General features: G+C 39.6%; 4 protein-coding genes across 5 annotated transcripts; 3 read left to right on the top strand and 1 right to left on the bottom strand.

The window, feature by feature from the left end:
- The first annotated feature begins 4,090 nt into the window (after positions 1 to 4,090).
- rasd2a (RASD family member 2a) lies at positions 4,091 to 5,485 on the top strand. Its single transcript, XM_074696412.1, has 2 exons — positions 4,091 to 4,705; positions 4,839 to 5,485. The coding sequence occupies exons 1-2, from the start codon at positions 4,180 to 4,182 to the stop codon at positions 5,351 to 5,353; spliced, it is 1,041 nt and encodes a 346-aa protein (XP_074552513.1). The 5' UTR covers positions 4,091 to 4,179; the 3' UTR covers positions 5,354 to 5,485.
- A 1,811-nt stretch (positions 5,486 to 7,296) lies between these two features.
- rsad1 (radical S-adenosyl methionine domain containing 1) lies at positions 7,297 to 12,379 on the bottom strand. Of its 2 annotated transcripts, none has more exons than XM_074696663.1 (9): positions 11,882 to 12,379; positions 11,576 to 11,709; positions 11,283 to 11,487; positions 10,840 to 11,205; positions 10,470 to 10,536; positions 10,241 to 10,388; positions 9,889 to 9,943; positions 9,653 to 9,756; positions 7,297 to 8,554 (listed from the first exon to the last, which is right to left on the bottom strand). In XM_074696663.1, exons 1-9 carry the CDS (start codon positions 12,023 to 12,025, stop codon positions 8,398 to 8,400), a joined length of 1,380 nt encoding a protein of 459 aa, XP_074552764.1. In that variant the 5' UTR covers positions 12,026 to 12,379; the 3' UTR covers positions 7,297 to 8,397. The 2 variants fall into 2 exon arrangements, with proteins under 2 accessions (XP_074552764.1, XP_074552765.1); XM_074696664.1 differs by having other exon boundaries at positions 7,298 to 8,554; positions 10,470 to 10,533.
- A 1,422-nt stretch (positions 12,380 to 13,801) lies between these two features.
- Positions 13,802 to 15,019, top strand: LOC141809384 (GTPase IMAP family member 4). Its single transcript, XM_074696374.1, has 2 exons — positions 13,802 to 13,829; positions 14,013 to 15,019. Exons 1-2 carry the CDS (start codon positions 13,811 to 13,813, stop codon positions 15,017 to 15,019), a joined length of 1,026 nt encoding a protein of 341 aa, XP_074552475.1. The 5' UTR covers positions 13,802 to 13,810.
- A 1,205-nt stretch (positions 15,020 to 16,224) lies between these two features.
- On the top strand, positions 16,225 to 20,876 carry btr02 (bloodthirsty-related gene family, member 2). Its single transcript, XM_074697204.1, has 7 exons — positions 16,225 to 16,295; positions 18,945 to 19,217; positions 19,294 to 19,371; positions 19,454 to 19,702; positions 19,794 to 19,941; positions 20,034 to 20,060; positions 20,303 to 20,876. The coding sequence occupies exons 2-7, from the start codon at positions 18,948 to 18,950 to the stop codon at positions 20,845 to 20,847; spliced, it is 1,317 nt and encodes a 438-aa protein (XP_074553305.1). The 5' UTR covers positions 16,225 to 16,295; positions 18,945 to 18,947; the 3' UTR covers positions 20,848 to 20,876.
- The last annotated feature ends 301 nt before the right edge of the window (positions 20,877 to 21,177 follow it).

The raw sequence follows: 21,177 nt of genomic DNA, 5'->3' as shown, positions 1-21,177 counted from the left end.
CTGTTTGAGTCTCTTATGACTCTCATTGATCAGGTCAGTCCTGCTCAACTTCTTACACCTCCTCTGGCTCTCCTACTCCTCCTCGCTGTCTCGGTACCCTATGTCTTTATTTCTCCTGAAAACAGATGCCTGAACATTCTTTGTTAGCCAACAAAGGCCTGATGAGGTCAGTGAAAGGGAGGGGGTCATAGGGGGAGGAGAGTCTGATCCTGCACAGCAGTGACATCACGCAGGAAACTGGAAATGTAGTGTTTGTTAGTGTGTTTACTTGTGTGTATTTTTGTGTTGGGTGGGTGGGTATGTGAGTAAGATAGTGAGTAAGAGAGAAAGCAATAGATAGATAGATAGATAGATAGATAGATAGATAGATAGATAGATAGATAGATAGATAGATAGATAGATAGATAGATAGATAGATAGATAGATAGATAGATAGAAAGATAGATAGACTCGTTGGGGTTAACTGCTTTTACTCCAGTAATGAAAGTAATTTAACAAAAAAAACAGTAAAAAAAAAAAAAAATCCAAAACCCTCTATTTTCAAATCAAAGTCTTTGCCTGTAGTCAAAATTTTGTGTCTTACATTGCTGGGAGTTTGTTTTTTTTTGTTATTTTTTAAGGAAAAATGGGTATCAAATTTTTAAAACTGCACTGTTAAACGTGATGATTAATAAAACCAAGAGTCACTGTCGTCCACTTTATGATATTATCTGTTGATGACTTCACTCTCTTTGCTGCCCTCCTGTGGTCATTTGTAATCACAGGAGGGCTCTTGAGCTTTCCCCAGAGTGCATCTCTGTTGGTTTTACAGTATCATGACACACAGATGTGTGCTTCCTTTGACTCTCAAAAGATGTAGTCTACAAGTTCATTTAGAAGATGCTTTTGTCTGAAGCAACACAGCCAAGAATTTAGACATAAGTAAAAACCTTAGTACACCAAAATGCTTTAACTAATTTGGCTGTAGGTGCTGCCATCAAGTGCAAGAAGAAGTGCATTTTTTTCATGTAAGTCAAAGGTGTAGGGGTTGAATTTCTTTCCGTTTATATATACACTCATCAGAGCTGTCTTTACCCTAGGACATTGAGCTGTTTTATTGTTCAACAATAGAAATTTATATCAAAGAAGTATCATCAGGGTTCCAGCAATGATTATGTTCATGGAAGAAATCTCAAACTACTATTTCCGCTGTTAATCTATCCAACATTGAGTGTACGCAGAAAAAGCAGAAAAGGCTGGATAGGCATAAATTATTCCACAAAACACAATTAAATTCAATGACTACACTGTGATCGTGTTTTGCCTGCAGCTTCCTGAGGTTAGCCCAGCATTATTGGCTGCACACTGAGAATCCTGTTTAATGCTTACAGTGATGTGTTTTTTTGTTTGTTTGTTTGTTCCTCTATATATATATATATATATATATATATATATATATATATATATATATATATATATATATATATATATATATATATATATATATATATATATTACCCAAAGATGTTTGGTTTAATGTCATAGAGAGTAAGTACATTTTAACATCTTGTATTTTCCATACATAAGATAGTTAAAAATAAGTAATCTCAAGCAGTTGAATAAAATGAATAAAGTGCTGTTATGTTCCTCAAAACAAATGCAAATTGCATAACCTACATTACCTGTGTTGTTGGTATGAACAGAGATCCTTCTACCAGTGTGGGCTTGGTTTTTTCCATGACGCTGATCAGGCTGTGTGTTACAGACTCCAAGAGTAATAAAAGAATCAAGATGCTAGATTGAAAATATCCCCTGGTACCTCTGTTAAGTTATTGTCATGGGTCTATTTGTATTTCATCTTATGTAATTCATGTTTTTAAATCACTCAGATGACAGTTAAGGCCCCTCTGTGACCTAATAGCCGCAGTGAATCATCTGATTTCTGCAATGGTTCTCAAGTGAGGTACAATTTGAGTTAGTTATAATTTCCATGAATGAGAACCTAGCTGTAATTTATTAAGAGGGGGAAATGGTTTCTATTTTAGGTGATGTGAGTGGGAGTAACAGGTGAGTGTTAGTGGGTGTCAGTGCACAAGCAATTAAAAGCTATTAGTCTGTGCTGATAATGTAGTGAGTCTGGGGATAATTGGGCTTAGAATGACGTACAACATACGGTGTGCTCTATAGGCTTTATGTGTAGGTGTATCCCTAATTTTACCAGTGGCTTCTTCATATTCAAAAAAAAAACATTTATATCAACTGTCTTTGATTTGAAGAGAGGTCACATATTTTCTGTTGTAAACTCCCGTTATGATTATGCAAGTGGGGCTTTTTAGAGCAGTGCTGAGAGAAAAGAACTGTCAGTACATTTGGACTTAGTGGAGGGTACTTTCTGACCTCCTGCACAAGTGCCCCTTGGATGCCACTCAGGTAGCTTAAGTCAGGAGGGGAAACAGAATGAAATGCCCCCTGGGAGGGCTCTACAGGTCTCTGGTAGATTCTTGTGAGTTTTTATAACAGAGGTTTGTTAGTTATGCCCCTAAAAGCAGTTTATTGGTACCACAGTTTGGAACTGAAATGTAAAAAATCTGCTGCATTTAAATAATTACAACTATATGAAACATGAATTCTGCTCTTTTTTAATCTACGTAGTAATATATTAAACATGCATCCCTCTCTTAGGATGCTTATCTTTGTCTTTGCTGCCATCACATTCACTTCTTTCTAATGTTTATTAATTTGCATTTTCATACGAACTTCATTTATTCACTAGATAATTGTGCTCAGTCCTACTTTTTGTTGCAAATGCTGCAATGCAGAGTCAGTTCGAGCCTACTGTCTTAGCGTGGCAAGTAAATATGCCAGGTGGGCATACTAGAGTTTTAGTGTGGGCTGTAAGCTGCCCACCCAGTCACAAGCAGGAAACCATATCAGCATCTCAGCAATCTGTTCACCAGTTGGTTGAATGAATATATTTCCCCTTTTATATCTGTTTGGGGTGTGCTGATTAATCTAGAAATCCCTCTCAATACACTTTTATCTTTTAAAATCACAAGTTTGACTTCCATCTGTCTGTTACCATTCAAATGATCTTTAATAAAGTTCCCAGCATAATGAAGTTTGCTTTTTCCAGTGAAATGCACCTGTTGATTCTGCACTCTCCTTTGCGTATGCTGCATGTGACACCCAGTCTCCAGGTAACCGCATGTGGGCTTTCTATTCAGAGTGCCCTTGGTTTCTCAAAAGGAAGGTTTCATTGAGCAGAAAGTAGCACTGATTTAGAAGAATCCTGCATTGGAAAGTTGCACAGAAGTCAGTGGTATAGAGCTTTTAAACCTTTTCCATTAAAAACACTGTTGATTTATGCCCTTTAAAGGATGTACCCAGTATTTCTTTACACCGATGAAAATAAAAATCGGATTGGTGCAGCTGTACTGCAGAGGATTCATCACTCAGCTCTGCAGCAGAGGGTGAGTTGTTTCTACAGCCCATACAGCATATCGTGATCAGTGTGGAAAACAGCGGAGGTTGTGCACAGATTGCAAAATCCCCAAATGCACAGTTAGGTCAGAATATGCAGACAAAGCTTCTCGGGATAGAAGGGAAAAAAACATTGCCACTTGCAAATAGAAACAAGCAGGTGCAAACCACAGAGAATTGTCACAATGACCGTGCTGTGAAAGAACAAAGTGAACACAATGATTTAGTGCTTACACTCCAAACCCCTAGTGTCCATGACTACAGGGATTTGAGCAATTATGTGGACACTCTATCAATCCATCCATCCACTAATCATAAGGAGAAAGGAGACACCTGTTAATGGTGTGCTAAAAATACCCACCACTTGATTAGCTTCTAGATGATGCTTGATTACCATGGTTTAATGTCAGAAGTAAATCTTTAAATGTTGAATTAAATTGACTCATATTTTGACAAGAACATTTCTCTGTTTATTTCCACAGACTCATTTCTTCAGAGGAAAATAACAAGAGTCTTTAGCAGAGATTTGGAGAGCTTTTTTTGTCCCGAGGATGCTTTATGCTTCTATAAAAGGAGTGTGTTCTCTCCATGAGATGGTGACGCAGAGACTGCGCTCGGTGAGGTAGTATAAAGGACGACGCTCTGCTCCGTTTCGGCGCACACATGGGGCAGCAGCTGGGTTGGTGAGATTCCTCGGTGACACTCGAAGAGAACAGGGAGATGAACACAACAGAGAAGTTTTACCTTCCCGTTGATGGCATCCTCGAAATGTTCAACTCTTTTACCGAGCTTCACAACCAATCACGCACGCATTCAGCCCTCACCCCAGCGACCCAGCACCCCAAAGTCTCAAACATATCGAGGACAAGCATGGGTATCATCAAAACCGTCAAAGGCCACTGGAGGCAACAGGATCACAAAGTGGTTTCAAGTAGATCCTCTAGTTCTGACAATCGGCAGGTTTCGACTGATCGAGTCCCAAAGAGGTCCGTAGATCTCCTGGAGCTGGGTCTGACCAAGCCAAGGAACTGTCACAGAATAGTTGTGCTTGGTGCGCCCAAAGTAGGGAAAACCAACATCATCCAGCGGTTCTTGGGTCAAGACTTCGAGGAGGACTATGAGCCCACGACCGAGGACTTTCACAGGAAGCTGTTTCACATTGATGGAGAGGCTTACCAGGTGGATCTGCTGGATGCTGCCAACGAGAGGAACTTTCCTGCCAAACGAAGGCTATCCATCCTGACAGGTGAGCGCTCTCTCCAAGAGTCGTCGCGTTTTTCTTGATCTTATTAAAACTGTTTTACGCACAGTAACAAATACATTTATCCACAAATTGTATTCTAAATAATTAACTCTTATTTTCCTCCTTTTCTCCTCAGGTGACATCTTTCTGCTCGTGTTCAGTTTGGGTGACAGAGAATCTTTCAGTGAAGTCTGTGAGCTGCTCGACGAGATCAAAGCTGCGAAGACAAAGTTACTGAAATTAAAACATCCCGCCAGGGTCCCTGCCGTGATTTGCGGGAATAAAGCGGACTTAGAGGAACTAAGAGTCGTAGGACAGTCTGAGGTGACAGAAATCCTCGGTGAGGATGTCATGTACTTTGAGACCTCAGCCAAAGACGGAGCCGGACTGGACTCAATGTTCAAAGCGCTGGCCACTCTGGGTGGACTGCCCGACGAGACGACTCCATCGAGGCACCAGGTGGTACCTCTCCTCACCTATCAGTCTCTGTACCTTGAACAGCGGGGCAGGAGATGGAGCCGCACGCGGGATCTCAGCGCGCCATGCGCTGCCACGGACCCACTGGCGCGCCGACCGAGCTTCACCAGCGACCTGAAGCTTGTGCTGAGAACCAGCACCAAACAAAAACCCGAGAGGTGTCAGATTCAATGAATTGTGAGCCTTTTCGAAAAACCAATTGTAGTAGTATGCTGCAATGTTGTATTATGTAAGGAGTTATACTCTGTAGCACCTGGCTGGACCAGTGCATTCATATTTTATCAAGTGTATAAAACTGTTGTAATAAAAGCATATTTTCTAAACTTCATTCGTACGCTCTTCCTGTCCAACCAAACTGTTTATTCTAAGAGATTTAACCAATGTATTGTACATTAAAAAAGACCGAGGTATATATTTTTAGTCTTTTGGGGACGTAAGCAATCATTAGTTATTCAGTAGTGATGTAAATATTACCGCAAGTGTGTGTGGGTAGAGATGACTCAAACATCGACCTTAAACGTCTTCTTATTGTCAGACACGAGTGCTTGTTCATATTTACGATCCTCACACGAACCTCCGAGTGTGAAACAGTCTGATTAATCACCGCCACTACTCTACACACTCATGTATCACCATGGTGTCTGCAGGAAACAAAGAGTAAGAGCATCGTTTGTTAATGAGGGGGAGGTGAGAGGCACACTGAACTCAGTGAAATCAGCACCATGGAGAGAGCCCACACTCAGCTCTGACCTAACTGTACTGCAGCTCAGCTGAAGATCCATATATATCCCGGTACTACCAAGAAACTCTTTCACATCCAGCCCACTCACTCTTAGACTGACCGGAGGAGCTGTTACATGAGCTGTGGCCTTGGTTTGTGAAAACAAAAACCTTTGAGAGAAAGGCTTTGATTCAGTATGTGCAGCATTTTGCTGGAAATTGAAAAAGTACTGTTCAAATTTAAGATCAGACAGTTTTAAAAAACCTCCAATTTCCTCTGCTAAACCTTTGATCAGACACAGCACAAAAGTCTTGCTAAAGTGAGGAAAAAAGGACGAAGAAAAAAAGGGCTTAGACAGCTGATGATAGAGCTCTTCTCCTGCCTTTTAGTAACAGGATGTCAATCACTGAAGAAAATAACAATGGGTTGTGTGCAAAAACCCATCAATCAAGCTTTATGAAAATCAAAATCTTGTGCTCTCAGGCTGAATAATTAATAAAATCGAGACGGACATCGCAATGTTTTAGATTTCAATTTTCAAATTGCAAAGGCTGCAATTGAAAAAAAAAAAAGAAAGATCCATGTACACAGACCTGGAGGGAATCCTGTAACTTGTACTTATTCTTCCTTAAAACCAGAAAAAGTCAATATTCAGTTGTTTTTTTTATCAAAAAATAAATAAATAAATAAACAAAAACAAAAAAACAAAAAAACCTGTAAGCTACAGAGATCCATACAGTATGATTGTGGCTGGCAGAGCTATACCACTTGTTCACTTTAATCTGTATGGTTTGTTACTCTTAGGGACACCTGAAGATCAGTACTTTTCCATTTAATAAAAAAGTACATTCCACATGTTGACATATTTCAGTGGTTGAGCCAGAGATTTGGTTTTATTTACATTTCTGCACTTACTGTTTGTGAGAATCAAAGAAGAGAGGATTCATATTTTTTTTTTTCACATTTTTGTTCATACCAGGCCAGTTGTTCTGCAGTGCTTTGTTCCTTTCTCTGATTATATTTAAGGTGATTAATGATAACTATATTACACGTCTACAAGGCTTGGAGTTAAATTGGTCAATATGCTTTACTGTGATAGTAATAGTTAGATAAAGGTATGTTATTCGTATCAATATATCTCATTTCATTATAACACGTAGGAAAGAATTGTTTATGTGTTAACAGTATTCTTTGTTGTGTTGGTCACACTATACAATGATTTACTGCTTGTGTTTAATGAATAATGCAGAAGATACCCCCCCCCCCCCAATAAATAAATAAATAAATAAATAAATAAATAAAATAATAAAATAAAATAATATAAATAAATAAATAAAAATGAATAAATAAATCACATGCTATATTGCGATATTGGTACAAAAAAAATCCCAATTACATTATTTTACAAAATTGTTCAGCCCTACTGTGCTCTCATCTAAAAGGCTGTTTCATACCTTCTGGTCTTTATTTACCAAGAATAAGGTTTGGACTACCTGCTTTGGGCATCAGATTTAAGTAATGTTTAAAGCAAAGCTTCAGGGATCATGGTCCTTCCTGCTGCAGCCCTCCCAAATCTTTTGCTGCATGTCTTCCTCAACTTTTTTCTTGCCACATTTCTTGTCTCTTCTGAGCTGTCCTTTGAAATGAAGGGAAAATAGCAATGTTCCATTTAATCTTAATTGACTATTTAGTGTTAATCTACCATTTTGTTTGTTAAATACTAAATATTGTGCCTTTTTAATGAGTTACAACTGCCAGGCTAATGAGACTCTCCACAAACAAACCCAAGGAAAAAGAGAAATGTAAAATGAGCTGAGATTTTTCCAGTTGACCCAGGTATCTGTGAAGACACCAAACAAAAAACAGACAGTTACTCTTTTCTTATAGGTTGCACTAATGATCCTGAGAGAGCCAGCCAGGAAATTAATTCTCATTCACATTGCACTCAGTCTATTATAGTTAACAGAGTGAAAAGACCAGGCACAGGCAGCTATTATATGAAGCTGTATTCACGTGTGACATTGTACCAAGCGCCCTATCTGTGATGATCACACGCTGAAGTGCATCTGTTACTCAGTGTGACTGCTAAAACATGGAGTGATACGAAGTTACAGTCATTTTCTTGGCACGTGTTTTACAAGAACAGCAAGAAATCACGTGTGTCGTTAACACAGACACAGGCTGAGAGGCACACGCGTCATTCCAATATGTTATCTGCTGGTGAGGAGAGTGATAGTTTGGTGGAGACGTTAGTTTAGGAACTTAGTGAGTTATGTTTAGCTCCAGCATTAAAGCACCCGGGGTGGTAGGAAATAGTTACTGAATTCATACAATATGAAACATGAAAAATATACACACGTCTGTTTTAATTCTCAATGACCAGGGTAAGAAAAGGCACAGTTGTTGCTCAATTTGTGGTAGTTTGAGTTACCATTTTGAAATAGACATGGATGTATTCCTGTTTCAGTTGCACTTTCCTGAGAGCTACCTTATTTTATCAGGTGTCATCTTGTGATGGAAGTCTCCTCTTTGTTTCTCCACCAGCATGATGGTCCCTTTTGAGTCTAGGGCTAATTTGTCCTTCCAGCTCCACAAGGAGAGCTGGGAGCATGCTGTCCAGTAAAGCCAGTCCATCGAAGGTGCACCGCAGACCTCTGGTAAGAAAATAGAAATATGAATTATAGGTACTAAAGACATACATATACAGTTGCAACTATTGATTTTTCTTGTTCTTGGAAGAGATCACAACTCTTTTTATATTTGATTCACAACATTTAGCTTTCAGGGTGTGTGGAACCAAAGCTGTTTTTCCTGATTATCACAATGTTTGTTTGGTCAAATCAGCAATGTCAGGGGTCTGCAACCTGCGGCTTAAGAGCCACAAGTGGCTCTTTAGCCTCCTTGTAGTCGCTCCCTCTGGCCTTGACAAAAAAAACCCTATCAAGATAAATAAAAGTTATTTCTCAATCTAATTCTCATTTATTTTGTTTTGTTTATTTTGTTGTACAGTTACCTTAAAGTTCAAAATGGTACCTTTTCATCGTAGAATTAGAAAAAATATGTTTTCATAGTTTGTCAACTAAAATGTGCAAATGATATGTGGTGAGAAATTAGTAAACAACAAAAAATATAACATTAAAAGACATTTCAGGACAAGCAGAAAAGAATTTGTTGAAAAGTACCAAATTAAATTGCAGTGAAAGAGATTGGTTTCAGAACTGCTACGGAAAGTTGAGATCAAAGTCACATCTTACAGCTCTGACAGAAAAGATCACACAGCACACTGAAATGGGCTTGAGTCCCAAATAATCCTAGTTTTCTTTTTAATTTTTATTAAACTGCTAAACTGTAGCTATGTATTTTTTTTATATTAAAGTGGGCTAGTTTTTATTATATTAATTTTGCACAAATATGGAACTCAATTAGGCCAATATATTTCAGCTTTAAATTCATTTCAAAGTTGGCCCACACATGCACACTACACTTCTCTTTTGGGTCTCCTCGTGTTATAGCAGATAAGAATAGACAAAGAATAAACCTTACAAAACGTAACCAGCTGTGCAATGTTTTGTGGCTCCAGACTACTTTTCTTTGGTTGAAAGGGGGAAAATGGCTCTTTTGATAGTAAAAGTTGCAGACCCCCTGAGCTATGTGAATCACTTCTAGAAAGTAAAGTGAGACCTCCTTTATCCATCACTCCCAAAATAAAAACAAAAAAATACAATAAAAAATTCTCTAAAGTCAAAAATCACCTTTCATCAAGAATAAGTTTTCCACTTTGTAGAAACTCCTGGACCTCTGTGGATGTGCCAAAGATTTCCATCAGCCCCAGGTCAGGGCTAAACAGCTCCCAGTGCTAAATGACCAGAAAAATAACAGAAAAACCATCACATTTTAGTAAATACTGACATAGTCTGTTTCACAGGATTGTGTTTGATTGAAAATGTGGTTTTGTTTCATTCAAAATGAGGTATCTTCAAAGCTTCACCTTGTGATGAATACCCTCCGTCATTCTCATTCCCATCACCAACACCTCCTCCAAACTGCAAATGAAAAAAAAATCTTTTATGATTATCAGTCATTTCAGAGCTTCAGTGTGACTACACCATGATCATAATGAGGACAGGACTAATAAAAGCTTTTTACAGGGACATAATGTTTGACAGGACAAACACATGTACAGTGATCTTTAACACTGTGTTTCTCACACTGTGTTACATTTCACCCTGTTTGGCTGATGCATTACTGCAACATTTCACATGGACAGAGCAATTTTGGAAACAGAAACTGCCCCTTAAGACCAAATTAGCTCAAATTAGAGGAAAAACACTACAACTCACAGCTCAAGATGGCCGAGCTGAATCCTCCTACGTGTCCCATGTCCCCTCTGTTGGACTTCACACATCCACACGTCAGGCTCAAGAGTCTGGGTCCGGGCCTCTCGTGTGACACCTCCCTCTCCCTGAAGAACAAACCGTCCATGGGCCCCTGCCACAAACATCAAAGTGTTCAGACAAACCCTTTCACGAGTACACTTTTCATAAACAAGCACTTTGAATCATACCTCACCTGGGCCGACCCCAATGTATTGTCTCCCTCTCCAGTAGCTCAGATTGTGATGACTCACTGCGTTCTGTCGGGAAAATCAAGTGTTATTGTGATGTTGTGATTGTTCCACTTCGAATGTTGATGAGGCCAATTGGTGCAAATCATAGCAGGAGTCTGCCTTGTGACGCCTTGTTGTTTGAGACAAGTTTTCACCAAACAAAACAGAGAAGCTGAAAATTAGTCAGACATATTACTCAGACCTATAATTAACAGCAATCTTCTGCGTGAAAAGCCACTTTTATTTCCTGCTCAGTTACCTTAAAGGACGCTGTTAATGCTTTGTATTTTGTTTGATTAGACATCATTGTCTGATTTCATGGTGAGCACTTACATGTCTTGCAAAGTTTGACACCTCATACTGCAGGAAACCATTCTGTTGGAGCATCCTCCTGGCACACTGGTACATCTCTGATGTCACATCATCAGCCGGCAAGGACAGCTCTCCTTGTTGTACCTGTTTGAACAGCTGGGTACCTCTCTCTAAGGTCAGCTGGTACAGAGACACGTGGTGGTCACACACCTTCAGCAGCTCAGATAACTCATTCTCCCAGGATTCAACGGTCTGTTTGGGCCGTCCGAACATGACATCCACAGACACCCTCCCAGGGCACAAGCTGATGGCCTGTTTGATGGTTTGCAAAGCCTGCTGCCAATTGTGGTCCCTTCCAAGAATTTTCAAATCCTCATTCTGCAAAGACTAAAAGACAAACAATACAACTCATATTCCTAATTCACAGTCCTCTGTAATCACTCTTTTACAGACTGCATATTCACCTGGACTCCAATGGAGAATCTGTTGACCCCTGCATGGCAAAAGTCTTCCAACTTTGACATTCCTTCAGGAGTGGGGTTAACTTCAAGTGTAATCTCTGCTGTTTGTGGGATGTGCACCTGTTTGGAAACAGTGTCGAGGACTGCAGCAATGATTGAGGGGTGGGCCAAGCTTGGTGTCCCACCACCAAAAAATACTGAGGAGATGCTGCAGAGAGGAACAAAAATAAAATGTTAGTGGAGACTTGAGATAATACAGAATGATTTGACATGGAAGTGCTGATAGATGATCATACCAGGTTACATCGCTAAGACGCAGCAGTGTTTCTGTCTCTCGCTGAAGGCACTGAGTCATTATATCATCTTTATTTTCTCTGGTTATGTATTTGTTGAAATTGCAGTAGGAGCACCTTCTGAGACAGTAAGGCCACTGTGAAAAAGACAGAGATGATTTAAAACAAAATCTAGCAGACCTTTTATAGGCATGGCATGTAATTTCCTGATAGAAGACTTGACTGAAACACTATGCATGAATGTGCTTTTGCAGACGTGTGCATCTCTGCATTGAAATATTCAATCAGACAAACTGGGCACTGGCTCACGTGTACGTAGAGAGACGCTTGCTTGATGAGATCTGCAGAGCATGATGGTTCAGATTGAATTACTCCTCCACCGGAAGTGTCTGAGAGACAGCGCTGACCGTGAGAGAGAGCACGTGCAACTTGTCGAAACGTGTGTCTGATCATTTTAGTAACATGTTTCAATCAAACACAGTCAGCGGTCTATATCCATAAATGAGGCTGTCCCCCGCTGGGTCACGAGACATGACTTTTTACTGCAGCTCCAGCCGTTGGTGGCTTAATGATGACATTATGATTATCGAAGTTTCCATGACGACAAGGCGTAGCAAAGTACTGGCCCAGCTCAAGACGGATTTAAGTAACAAACACCAGGTTGAAAATCATTTAACTAAAAACGGTATCATCATTTTAACAAATAAACTGAAGAGTAACCGATGTACAGCCGAAGCTTTAAAAATACAAGCAGAAGAAAGGTCATCCGTGGTGTGTTTACATCCTTTGAATTTACTTCCTGTGTGTGTGACGTCACACAACAGGATACGTTAACGTAAGTCTTTCTTCCTTTTGTCTTCAGAAGTTGACCGCAGAGGGGCGCTGCACTGCAAAAGCATTAAGGGTGTGATGATTTGTCATTGGTATGGCGTTTTTCTGGACTTGTCAGGTGAATGTTGCTCACGTTGAAACTTAAAAACAAACAAACAAACAAACAAAATAAAACAAACACTTATAATAGGACATAAACACTTGCCTAAATTTCAGCAGGCTCATTTGCAGTGCATGGGTAGGACTGTATGCCATCATATCAGGCCAAATATAAAATATTTTTAAAAAGTATATATCTTTGTGCAGTTTTATGCTCAATCCATGATGTCATTTAGTAGTTTTCACACTTTAAAGACAGTATGCTATTGACCAAAGGAATAACAATATTTTCACAGATGATATGTAAGTCAGTTAAATCAGTTATTTTTTTTATTTTTCTTTTACAGGTTAAAATAATAATAATAATAATAATAATAATAATAATAATAATAATAATAATTGATGAATTATTTTGCTGCAGTGAACCAAGGTCTCAAAGGCATTAAGTAAGCAGTCAACCAAGGTCTTAGTATCAATGTGTGTGTGCAAAACCTCCCCATAAACCTCTCTTTAAAGTGATATCTAATGTTGTTCTTCCTTCCAATAGTCTTATTCTTTTTTTGATTATAATCTTCTTTTATTATTGATTTCTGTGGTGCCTGTCCCTGTTTGGCCTCTTGTCATAAATACTGTTTGGAATGCCCTCTCTGCATGGGGCGAAGTTAAACATGACCAGATCATTGTAAACACAGACATTAGTTGTCTGTGCATAATGACAGTAGTCTAATTTTGGAACACAAATTTGTGCTCTACCCACACAACACCACAGTAATTTAATGAGCTATTGATTTTTCTGATCCCATGAAAGAAAGAGTCTGGTCAGTAGTCAGTGGGGTAACTTTAGGTCACCTTTAAAACAGACTGTTATGTGTATCAAACCAAATGTTTAAAAAACTTATCATACAGTATTTATTAAAAATACTTCAATATATTTGAGTGTCCATTCACAGAACTTCATTGAAAAATCTGCAAGTATTCCTCTATCTAAATAGGATCATCATCTAATCCAGTATTTCACCCAAACTTATGTAAATAATAACTTTTAGATTAATTCCCTTTTTTATAGTCAATAAATCTGAATGTTTGCCAACTGGTAGCTTCACACCCCCCGGGATAGTTTCCACTTAATATTAAACCTGTTACCTAATAACATCATCAACAGAGAGAGAAAGAGAGACAGAGATAGGGGGGAGGGATTAAAAGGTTGAGGATGTTGTTTTCATTGAGTAACTGCAAGCGTTACAGTGATGAGTTCAGTCTCCTGAGAAGCAAAGAATTCAAGAACTTTCAAACTTATAAACTTGACAAATGGATAAAAGGAAGAAAGGTAAGCTGACTGCATCAATATATAATGTAAATGTAGCATGGCTTGCTGTAGATGTCATTAGCTTACATGCTAAAGAGCAGTCAAAATACAATCTGACTTTTGAGGGAATTATTAACCTAATTGTGGCATTTTAACTTTCACATTCTGTTTTGTTTTTCTCAAACTGAACTATGTTTTTTACAGGATCCACCACAGAACTGAGGCTTATGATTGTTGGTAACAGTGGACCTTCACAGTTTCTACTAACAAATGCCATACTGGGGAGAGAGGAGTTTTCAAAAGATACAACATGCATTTCTGAGAGCAGGAAGAATATTGGTGAACTAGCTGGAAGGCGAGTGGCTGTGATCAATGGTCCGAACATGTACAATAACGTTATATCTGGAGCCAAAAGGAAGAGAGAGCTGAGAAGGTCTAAGTGCTTGTGCATCCCTGGGCCTCACGCCTTCCTTGTTGCCTTTGACATGGAAAATATCTCTCTGAATGATCTGAGAGCCCCCAAACTTTTGAGGAAGCGCTTTGGGAGACACTGTATGAGACGGTGCATGGTCCTTCTCGCCTACGATGGAAACCTGGAGGGGGCCGCTCTGGAAAAGAAGGTACAGAAAACTGACTGGTACCTAAGAGAGCTGATCGAGAAGTACAACGGGCGCTATCATGTTTTCAGCAAGAGCTGGAGGGATCGTAGCAAAGACAGAGAGCTGCTCCAGAAGATTGAACGCATGGTGGCGTCATTGGGAGGGGGATTCTTCACCAGCAGCACCTTCCAGAAGGCTGAGGACTTTGTGAAGAAGGAGGAGAAAAGGCTGAGGAGACAGAGGTCAGCAGAGATAGAGAAAGCATGGACTGAGCTAGAGAAACACATTGAGGAGGATAAAGATGTCTACAGTGGCAACTCTGGTGCTGAGATCAGAGCTAAGGCAGAGATGGACAATGGGTGGCTTCGAACTTCCCTGGCCAGAGGACTGGGGATAGGGTTTGCTATAGGAGCTATTATGGGTGCACTAGTAGGGTCCATTGAGGGGCCAGGGGGGATGGTTCTGTATGGGATTATGGGTGGTGCAGTGGGTGGATCAGCAGGAGGAACAGCCCATGTGGCTATAAAGCACATGGAGGATAGAGTGGCTCCTCCTGCCAGGCTTAATTTCAACTCTATCTTCATAAATCGCTTCTTTGCATCGCGTCCATGAAAGCATTGAGTTGATCTGGGACAGAGAAACTTTAACCTAATACGACCATTCTGTTTCTGATTTACGTAGCAAAAGATAAAGGAATGTCTGCCCTCCTTTGGTTGCTATCAGAACTGCTTGGGAGCAGGATTTTAATTCCACTTTTACAGATAACACTGAAACATATACCCGCTTCCTCAATATGTGCCAGGCATGCTCTTTTGCAATTTAAAGCAGTTCATCAAATTCATATTTCTAAAACCAACCTAGCCCGTTTACCCTGAGGTTGACCCCACTTGCGATAAATGTAAAGTCACACATGTACTGGTCCTGTCCCACTTTGACTAAATATTAGACATTTTATTTTCGAATTATCTCAGAAATCCTTAACCATCAAGTTGTGCCACGTCCTTTGGGCACTTTCTTTGGCATATTTCCAGAAGGTTACTTTCCAAAATGAAAAGTCATAGTTTTAGCTTTTGCTTCTTTGGTGCTTCGGTGCTTCTTCTTTTGTTCCTTTGTCTTTTTTTGTCTTCCTACTAGTACTTTCCAATTCATCACTTTGTCAGTTTGGATAATCTGTTTATAATTCATTTATTGTTTAATCTATTTTGTTCAGTTGACTTTGTCCCTTTCTACTTTCTGATGTTGAGATTGAATTGGCGGGTGGGTGAGAGGAAGTTTTCTCTATCATTTATACGTTTTTTGTTGGAGGTTGTTGTATTTTAGAAAACAAAAATGTCATTGCAGAACCAACCTTTTTTTCTATTGCTATTGATTTTCAATAAAAAAAGACATTTGAAAGAAAAGATGAAGGAATGTATCAATCCTTTAGGTTGGGCCAACTTTCTTAACTTTGCAGCAGCAATGGAAATCAAAGGACTCACAAATGTTTGATGATGGTAAATCTAACGCCTGCCTTATATCAATTTGTATTTTGAATATTTTTTTGCGATTCATGGAGGTACATGTGAGTTTGTTGTTATATAACTGCCAAACATTTTATGCACCCCTCATTGTTTCCTGGTATCTCATTGTAGGTGGACGTGGAGCTCAGATAACAAAACAGGGGTGGAGTCTCAGCTGAGAATTCTTTTGTCTAAAGCCAACCCATTTCTAAGTCAACACACACACACACACTCAGCTACACCTTAGTGCACCTGTTGAGCGCTCACCACCTGCATCATCTATGGGTTTGTTTGCCTGAAGCTGTGACTTCAGTGTCACCTGGACAGGATTAACTGTTGATAAAAGGCCGCCTGTCGTCATCTTGGAGAAGTTAGGAGTCAACACTTGAGTAAGTCAGTGTTTTTAAAGTAGTTGCTGATCTATTTCTAGTAAACTTTCTGCTTTCTTACCTGACACACAGACACAAGTCAGACCTGTTAATCATTCATGAATATGTTGCATAATCCAAGTGTTTCTTGCTTGAATATCAGAGCACAAAGCAGTCAGAAATACCACGAAAACAAAAGTAATAGTTCTAAAGTTGTTGCTTGGTGATGTAACGCTTTAGTTACTACCTGTTTGACTACATACTTTACATCGTATCTTAAAGCTGGCTTCCGTCCTCTGTTTCCTAATGGTTTCTCAAATACAAAGAAATTCTTTCTACCTCACTAAAAGAAAACATTGTGGGTGACTTTATTCAAAGAGCAGTGCTTTACTGTGGGGAGCTCTCACCACAGGATCAGATGGTATTTCTTTCCATCATAGAAAGAATTACAGATCTGGTCTTTGGTGTGTGTGTGTGTCATTGCACAATATGAGAGGAATGTCTTTCTACTCAAGAACATGTCGTCCCTGAGAGTCAGAGTGCCACACAGCTCGCCTGGAAGCGTATTTAAAATGAAAAATACAAATACATTATGATGAGATATCTATCGACAAACACCTTGAAGCAACATTGGCTCAACTAATGCTTGACATTAGCCACCGACTTTTAACATGATGAGTCCTTTATTCTATACTTCACCTTAAAATGATTTCAGTGGTGAAAATGTGATTTATGTAACTTTTGCTTCCACCACATTTTTTTAACGACCTGACATCTTGTTACTTTACAGGTGTGATTTAGCTTTGATAAGCTTATCAAAGGTCACATATAAATCAAGATTAGACCGATGATTTCTGACCTTACTGCCTATTAAAAGCTTTTTATTGTACCTTTATTAAACCAGAAGGACACACTGAGAAATAGAGCCACTTTTATGAGATAGACTTGGCCCAGTTAGCAGCCATAAAGATCACGCACAACTCTTAAATTTGTTATGTAAAATGGATGTGTTTCATCATACCCATGTTATATTTAGGGTGAATTGCAGGGAAAGGCATTTATAACAGAAAATGTGAAAATACTTCCTCTGTATTGCAAAATAAATGAAGAAATACATGTCATCTTGTCTTGATATTAACAACTATTTTGACCCACCAAATCATGAAGGACATAGTGAGTCAGGGATTTTGCTCAAAGCGAAGAGATGAGGATGTGGTTGAGGATTCATACATACATGTCCTTAAAGACTTTTACAGACTCACATATAGCCTCCAAGTTGTTTTTTCTTAATGCTAGGAGTAAAGCAGAATTTATTTCTAAAATAGTCAATCTTCCCCATGAGAGGTCAGTTGGGACATTCTATTAATATTATATTATGAATATTTAATTAAAGCAGAGTTAATGGGGTAATGGGTTAAGAAATCACAGTACAAACCAAACGCTTGTGTTAGTAAAATTAATAACTATGACAACAGAAAAAGGTTCCCTGAACCGTATCTGGTATAAGGATGACAAGTGGATCAAAACTGTCCAAATTCATTAACACTGAGCGTCCTATACAGTCCTTCATGTTTCACTTCGGAATCACTGACAGCATCATTAAAAATGAACACAGGCACAATACCCCTCTTTAATGTACATATTATCTACTACCCCCTCTTTAATGCTCATATTATGTACATTAAAGAGGAAATATTGTGCCTTATTTAGGCTATATACTGGCCCTCTGGTACCCCCATTATACACAAAGCTTAAAAACACACAATTTTCTCGCAGTAGTGTTTTAGAAAACCCTTATTTCTGCCTCTATTCAAAATACTTTACTTTAGCTGCTGTCTCTTTAAGAACCCCTGCTCCACAAACCCCCTTCCCTTTGATTTACCAGCACTCTGTTAGGGGCAGAGCTATTAGCAGGCATTAGTTTTGAAGTCCACTGCTCCAACTAGTTATGAACCAGTGCTGAGATCCTGATGTAATGACCTCATCATTGAAAATCTCACAGTATTTTTAGAGTGACTCATTGGTAGGTTTAGGGGTTTCTACAGCATGTAATGGTTTGAAAATATGTTAAGTATGAACATCTAGCAATGTAACTTTATATAAGCATTTTAAATATGAGAGGCATATTGCCCCTTTTTTAATTTAGAATCAATCCTTGTTGTGTGTGAGCTTCTGAGAAGACCATGGACTATTTGAGCTTAAAAACTATTCTGAACACATTAAAACAGCTCACTTCACCAGAATTTGGTAGAGGACTAAGGATGGCATAAGTCTGTTGTTGGGCCCCTTCTCACTTTGATGTTGACATAAAGCCACATTTATCCATTCATTTCAGTGTGACAGAACTTTTCATTTTTTCACAAACTCACCAAGGCATCTTACCTTCTTACATATTGTTGTTAACCTTTAGATAAAGCTGTTCCCTGTTAACCTACAGAGCTGTATATAATACAATTACATAAACTGTTAATGATTTATGCAAAGCTGACAAGAAAATGCTCCAACTATTTCAGAGTTTATCGAGTACTTCTGGATACCAGACCAATTTGATCATGCTGTTACCTCTTAGTAACTTTAATTCAAAAAGTCTAGTGTTAACATGTTACTGTCAGCTGCTTTTTCCCCATAAACATGTGAAGCCACAAACAAAACTTCCCTTTGTGGTTCTAGGAAATGGCCTCTACCTTCAGCCTTCTCTCTGAGAAGCACTTCTTGTGCCCTCTGTGCAAAGACATCTTCAACAACCCTGTAACCACTCCATGTGGACACAGCTTCTGCCTGTCCTGCCTCAGCAACTACTGGGCACGACACCAGAGCCGATACTGCCCCCATTGTAGGAGACTGTTCACGGATAGGCCTGACCTCAGCGTCAACCGAATCCTGGCTGACGTTTCTGAAAACTACAGAAAGATTCGGCCGGAGAAACCACCTGAAGAGGAAAAGGTACTTTTGTCATTTCATAGAGATTTGAAATGCGATCTATTCTGCATGTTTGTGAGCTCTCATGTCACTAATGCAGGTTATAGATGTGGAGCAAATGATTCAACAAAGGGTGCAGAAGATAGAAAGGTTAAAATATTCCCTCCAGCTCCAAAAGGTTTGTTTTACACCTGTGTAGCATTTAAACATTTGATGAGAAATGTTAAGTTTTGAAGTTGATGACTCATATGCCCCTCCAGAACTCTTACCTCAGAGAGGTGCGGGAGAGTCAGAAGGTCTTCTCTGCTCTTGTAAATGAGATGGAGAAGAGTCACAAAGCGCTGGTTGCAGCAATAGAGGAGAAGCAGAGCCAGGAGGAGAAGAGAGTAGAGACACTCGTGGAGGAGCTGAAGCAGGAGATTCAGGTGCTGAGAAAAGAAAGCCCTGACCCTGAGCCTCAGACCCCTGGGAACGGAGACCAAAGTGAAGATGTGAAGCAAGTCACTGTGGTAATTCACCTCAGCAGACACAACAATACTGAGGATGATAATAAAGGATAACAAGTCCTTGACATGGCATGTGTTTGCTCATGTCCTGCAGAACATTGTGTCCAATCTGTGTCCCTCGGAGATGAAGGATTGGTCCAAGGTTACCATTGAATCAGACCCTTGTGTCGGGGTCACGCGGCGTGCTTTGTCAGAGGTGATGGAAATAATGAAGGCAGAAGTCAACAGGCTTTCCAAATCTGGTAAAAACAAAAAAAATATTATCAAATGTTTTGAATTAGAAGTGACAATCCATATCAGTTAAAATATTTATTCCCATGATTCTCTTTAACAGAACTAAAGAGGATAGAGAAATACACAGGTAAGCCTCTTTTTTGATGCAGAAGCAAATATGAGAAACAAGACTAACATGTTTTTAGAGGATGAGACAAAGGACAAATGTTTGGGTCTAATCCCGAACTTTTGAGAAGATGTGATATTTGAGGAGGGTGTTACATTTTCTCTAAGTCAATGGTGACACTACAAAATTCAAACTACTTTTTTACACCCTTAGCCTTAAAGATATCCAAGCTCTCTGACCCACTTCTCCCCCTTCTTTCTCAGCGGATGTCAATCTAAGTGCAAAGACAGCCCACCCCTCTCTTTCTGTCTCAGATGACAGAAAACAGGTGAGACAAACAGACAAGATGCAAGAGGTTTCTGATCACCCCAAGCGCTTCGACCGTGTCGCAAACATACTGGCCAAAGAGAGCGTCAGCTGTGGGCGGTGCTACTGGGAGGTGGAGGTCGGGGAGAAGATTGAGTGGACTCTGGGTGTGGTCAGACAGTCCATAAACAGGAAAGGCAAGTTCACTGTCTGCCCTGCTAATGGTTTCTGGACTTTAGGCCTGAAGCCTGGAGGCCAGTACGTTGCTAACACCTCTCCTGTAACCTCGCTGGCTCTGGAGCAGAGGCCAAAAACAGTGGGCGTGTTTGTGGACTACACAGAGGGACGTGTGTCCTTCTTTTGTGCTGAATCTGGAGTCCACATTCACACCTTTATGGATACATTTACAGACAGACTTCATCCTTTCTTCAGTCCTGGACGCCTGCATGGAAGCAAAAATGCTGCCCCCCTGACAATCTGTTCAAGTTTCTGCAGCATCTAAACCACACACTTACTTCATCATTTATAAATCCACAGAGTTAATAAAGATGTTGTGCTTTTGATTGTCTACATATCAATAAAATATGTTAAATATATATTGATCAATCCGTACTGAAAAGTGTAATAGACCTCGTTTTGCCAGCATGTTTAACAAGAGACTGCACAAGGACTGACTCCCTACTCTCGAAAACTTCAATGAAAGCCATAAACAGATTGAAAAGGCAAGAAGAGGGTGGAAGAAACAGAAAAGCTCTCATAAATGAACAAGTGAGCCAAAGTCGAAAGAGTGGAGAAAATGGCTGCCTGGGTCGGATGGATGTGAGGGGATGCA

The sequence above is a fragment of the Halichoeres trimaculatus genome, unplaced genomic scaffold, assembly GCF_033239565.1.
Source record: "Halichoeres trimaculatus isolate MK-OKI-2021-1 unplaced genomic scaffold, fHalTri1.1 fHalTri1_scaffold_20, whole genome shotgun sequence".
NCBI lineage: Eukaryota > Metazoa > Chordata > Actinopteri > Labriformes > Labridae > Halichoeres > Halichoeres trimaculatus.
The sequence above is the reverse complement of the archived record's forward strand: the minus strand, read 5'-3'. Positions and strand labels throughout refer to the sequence as shown.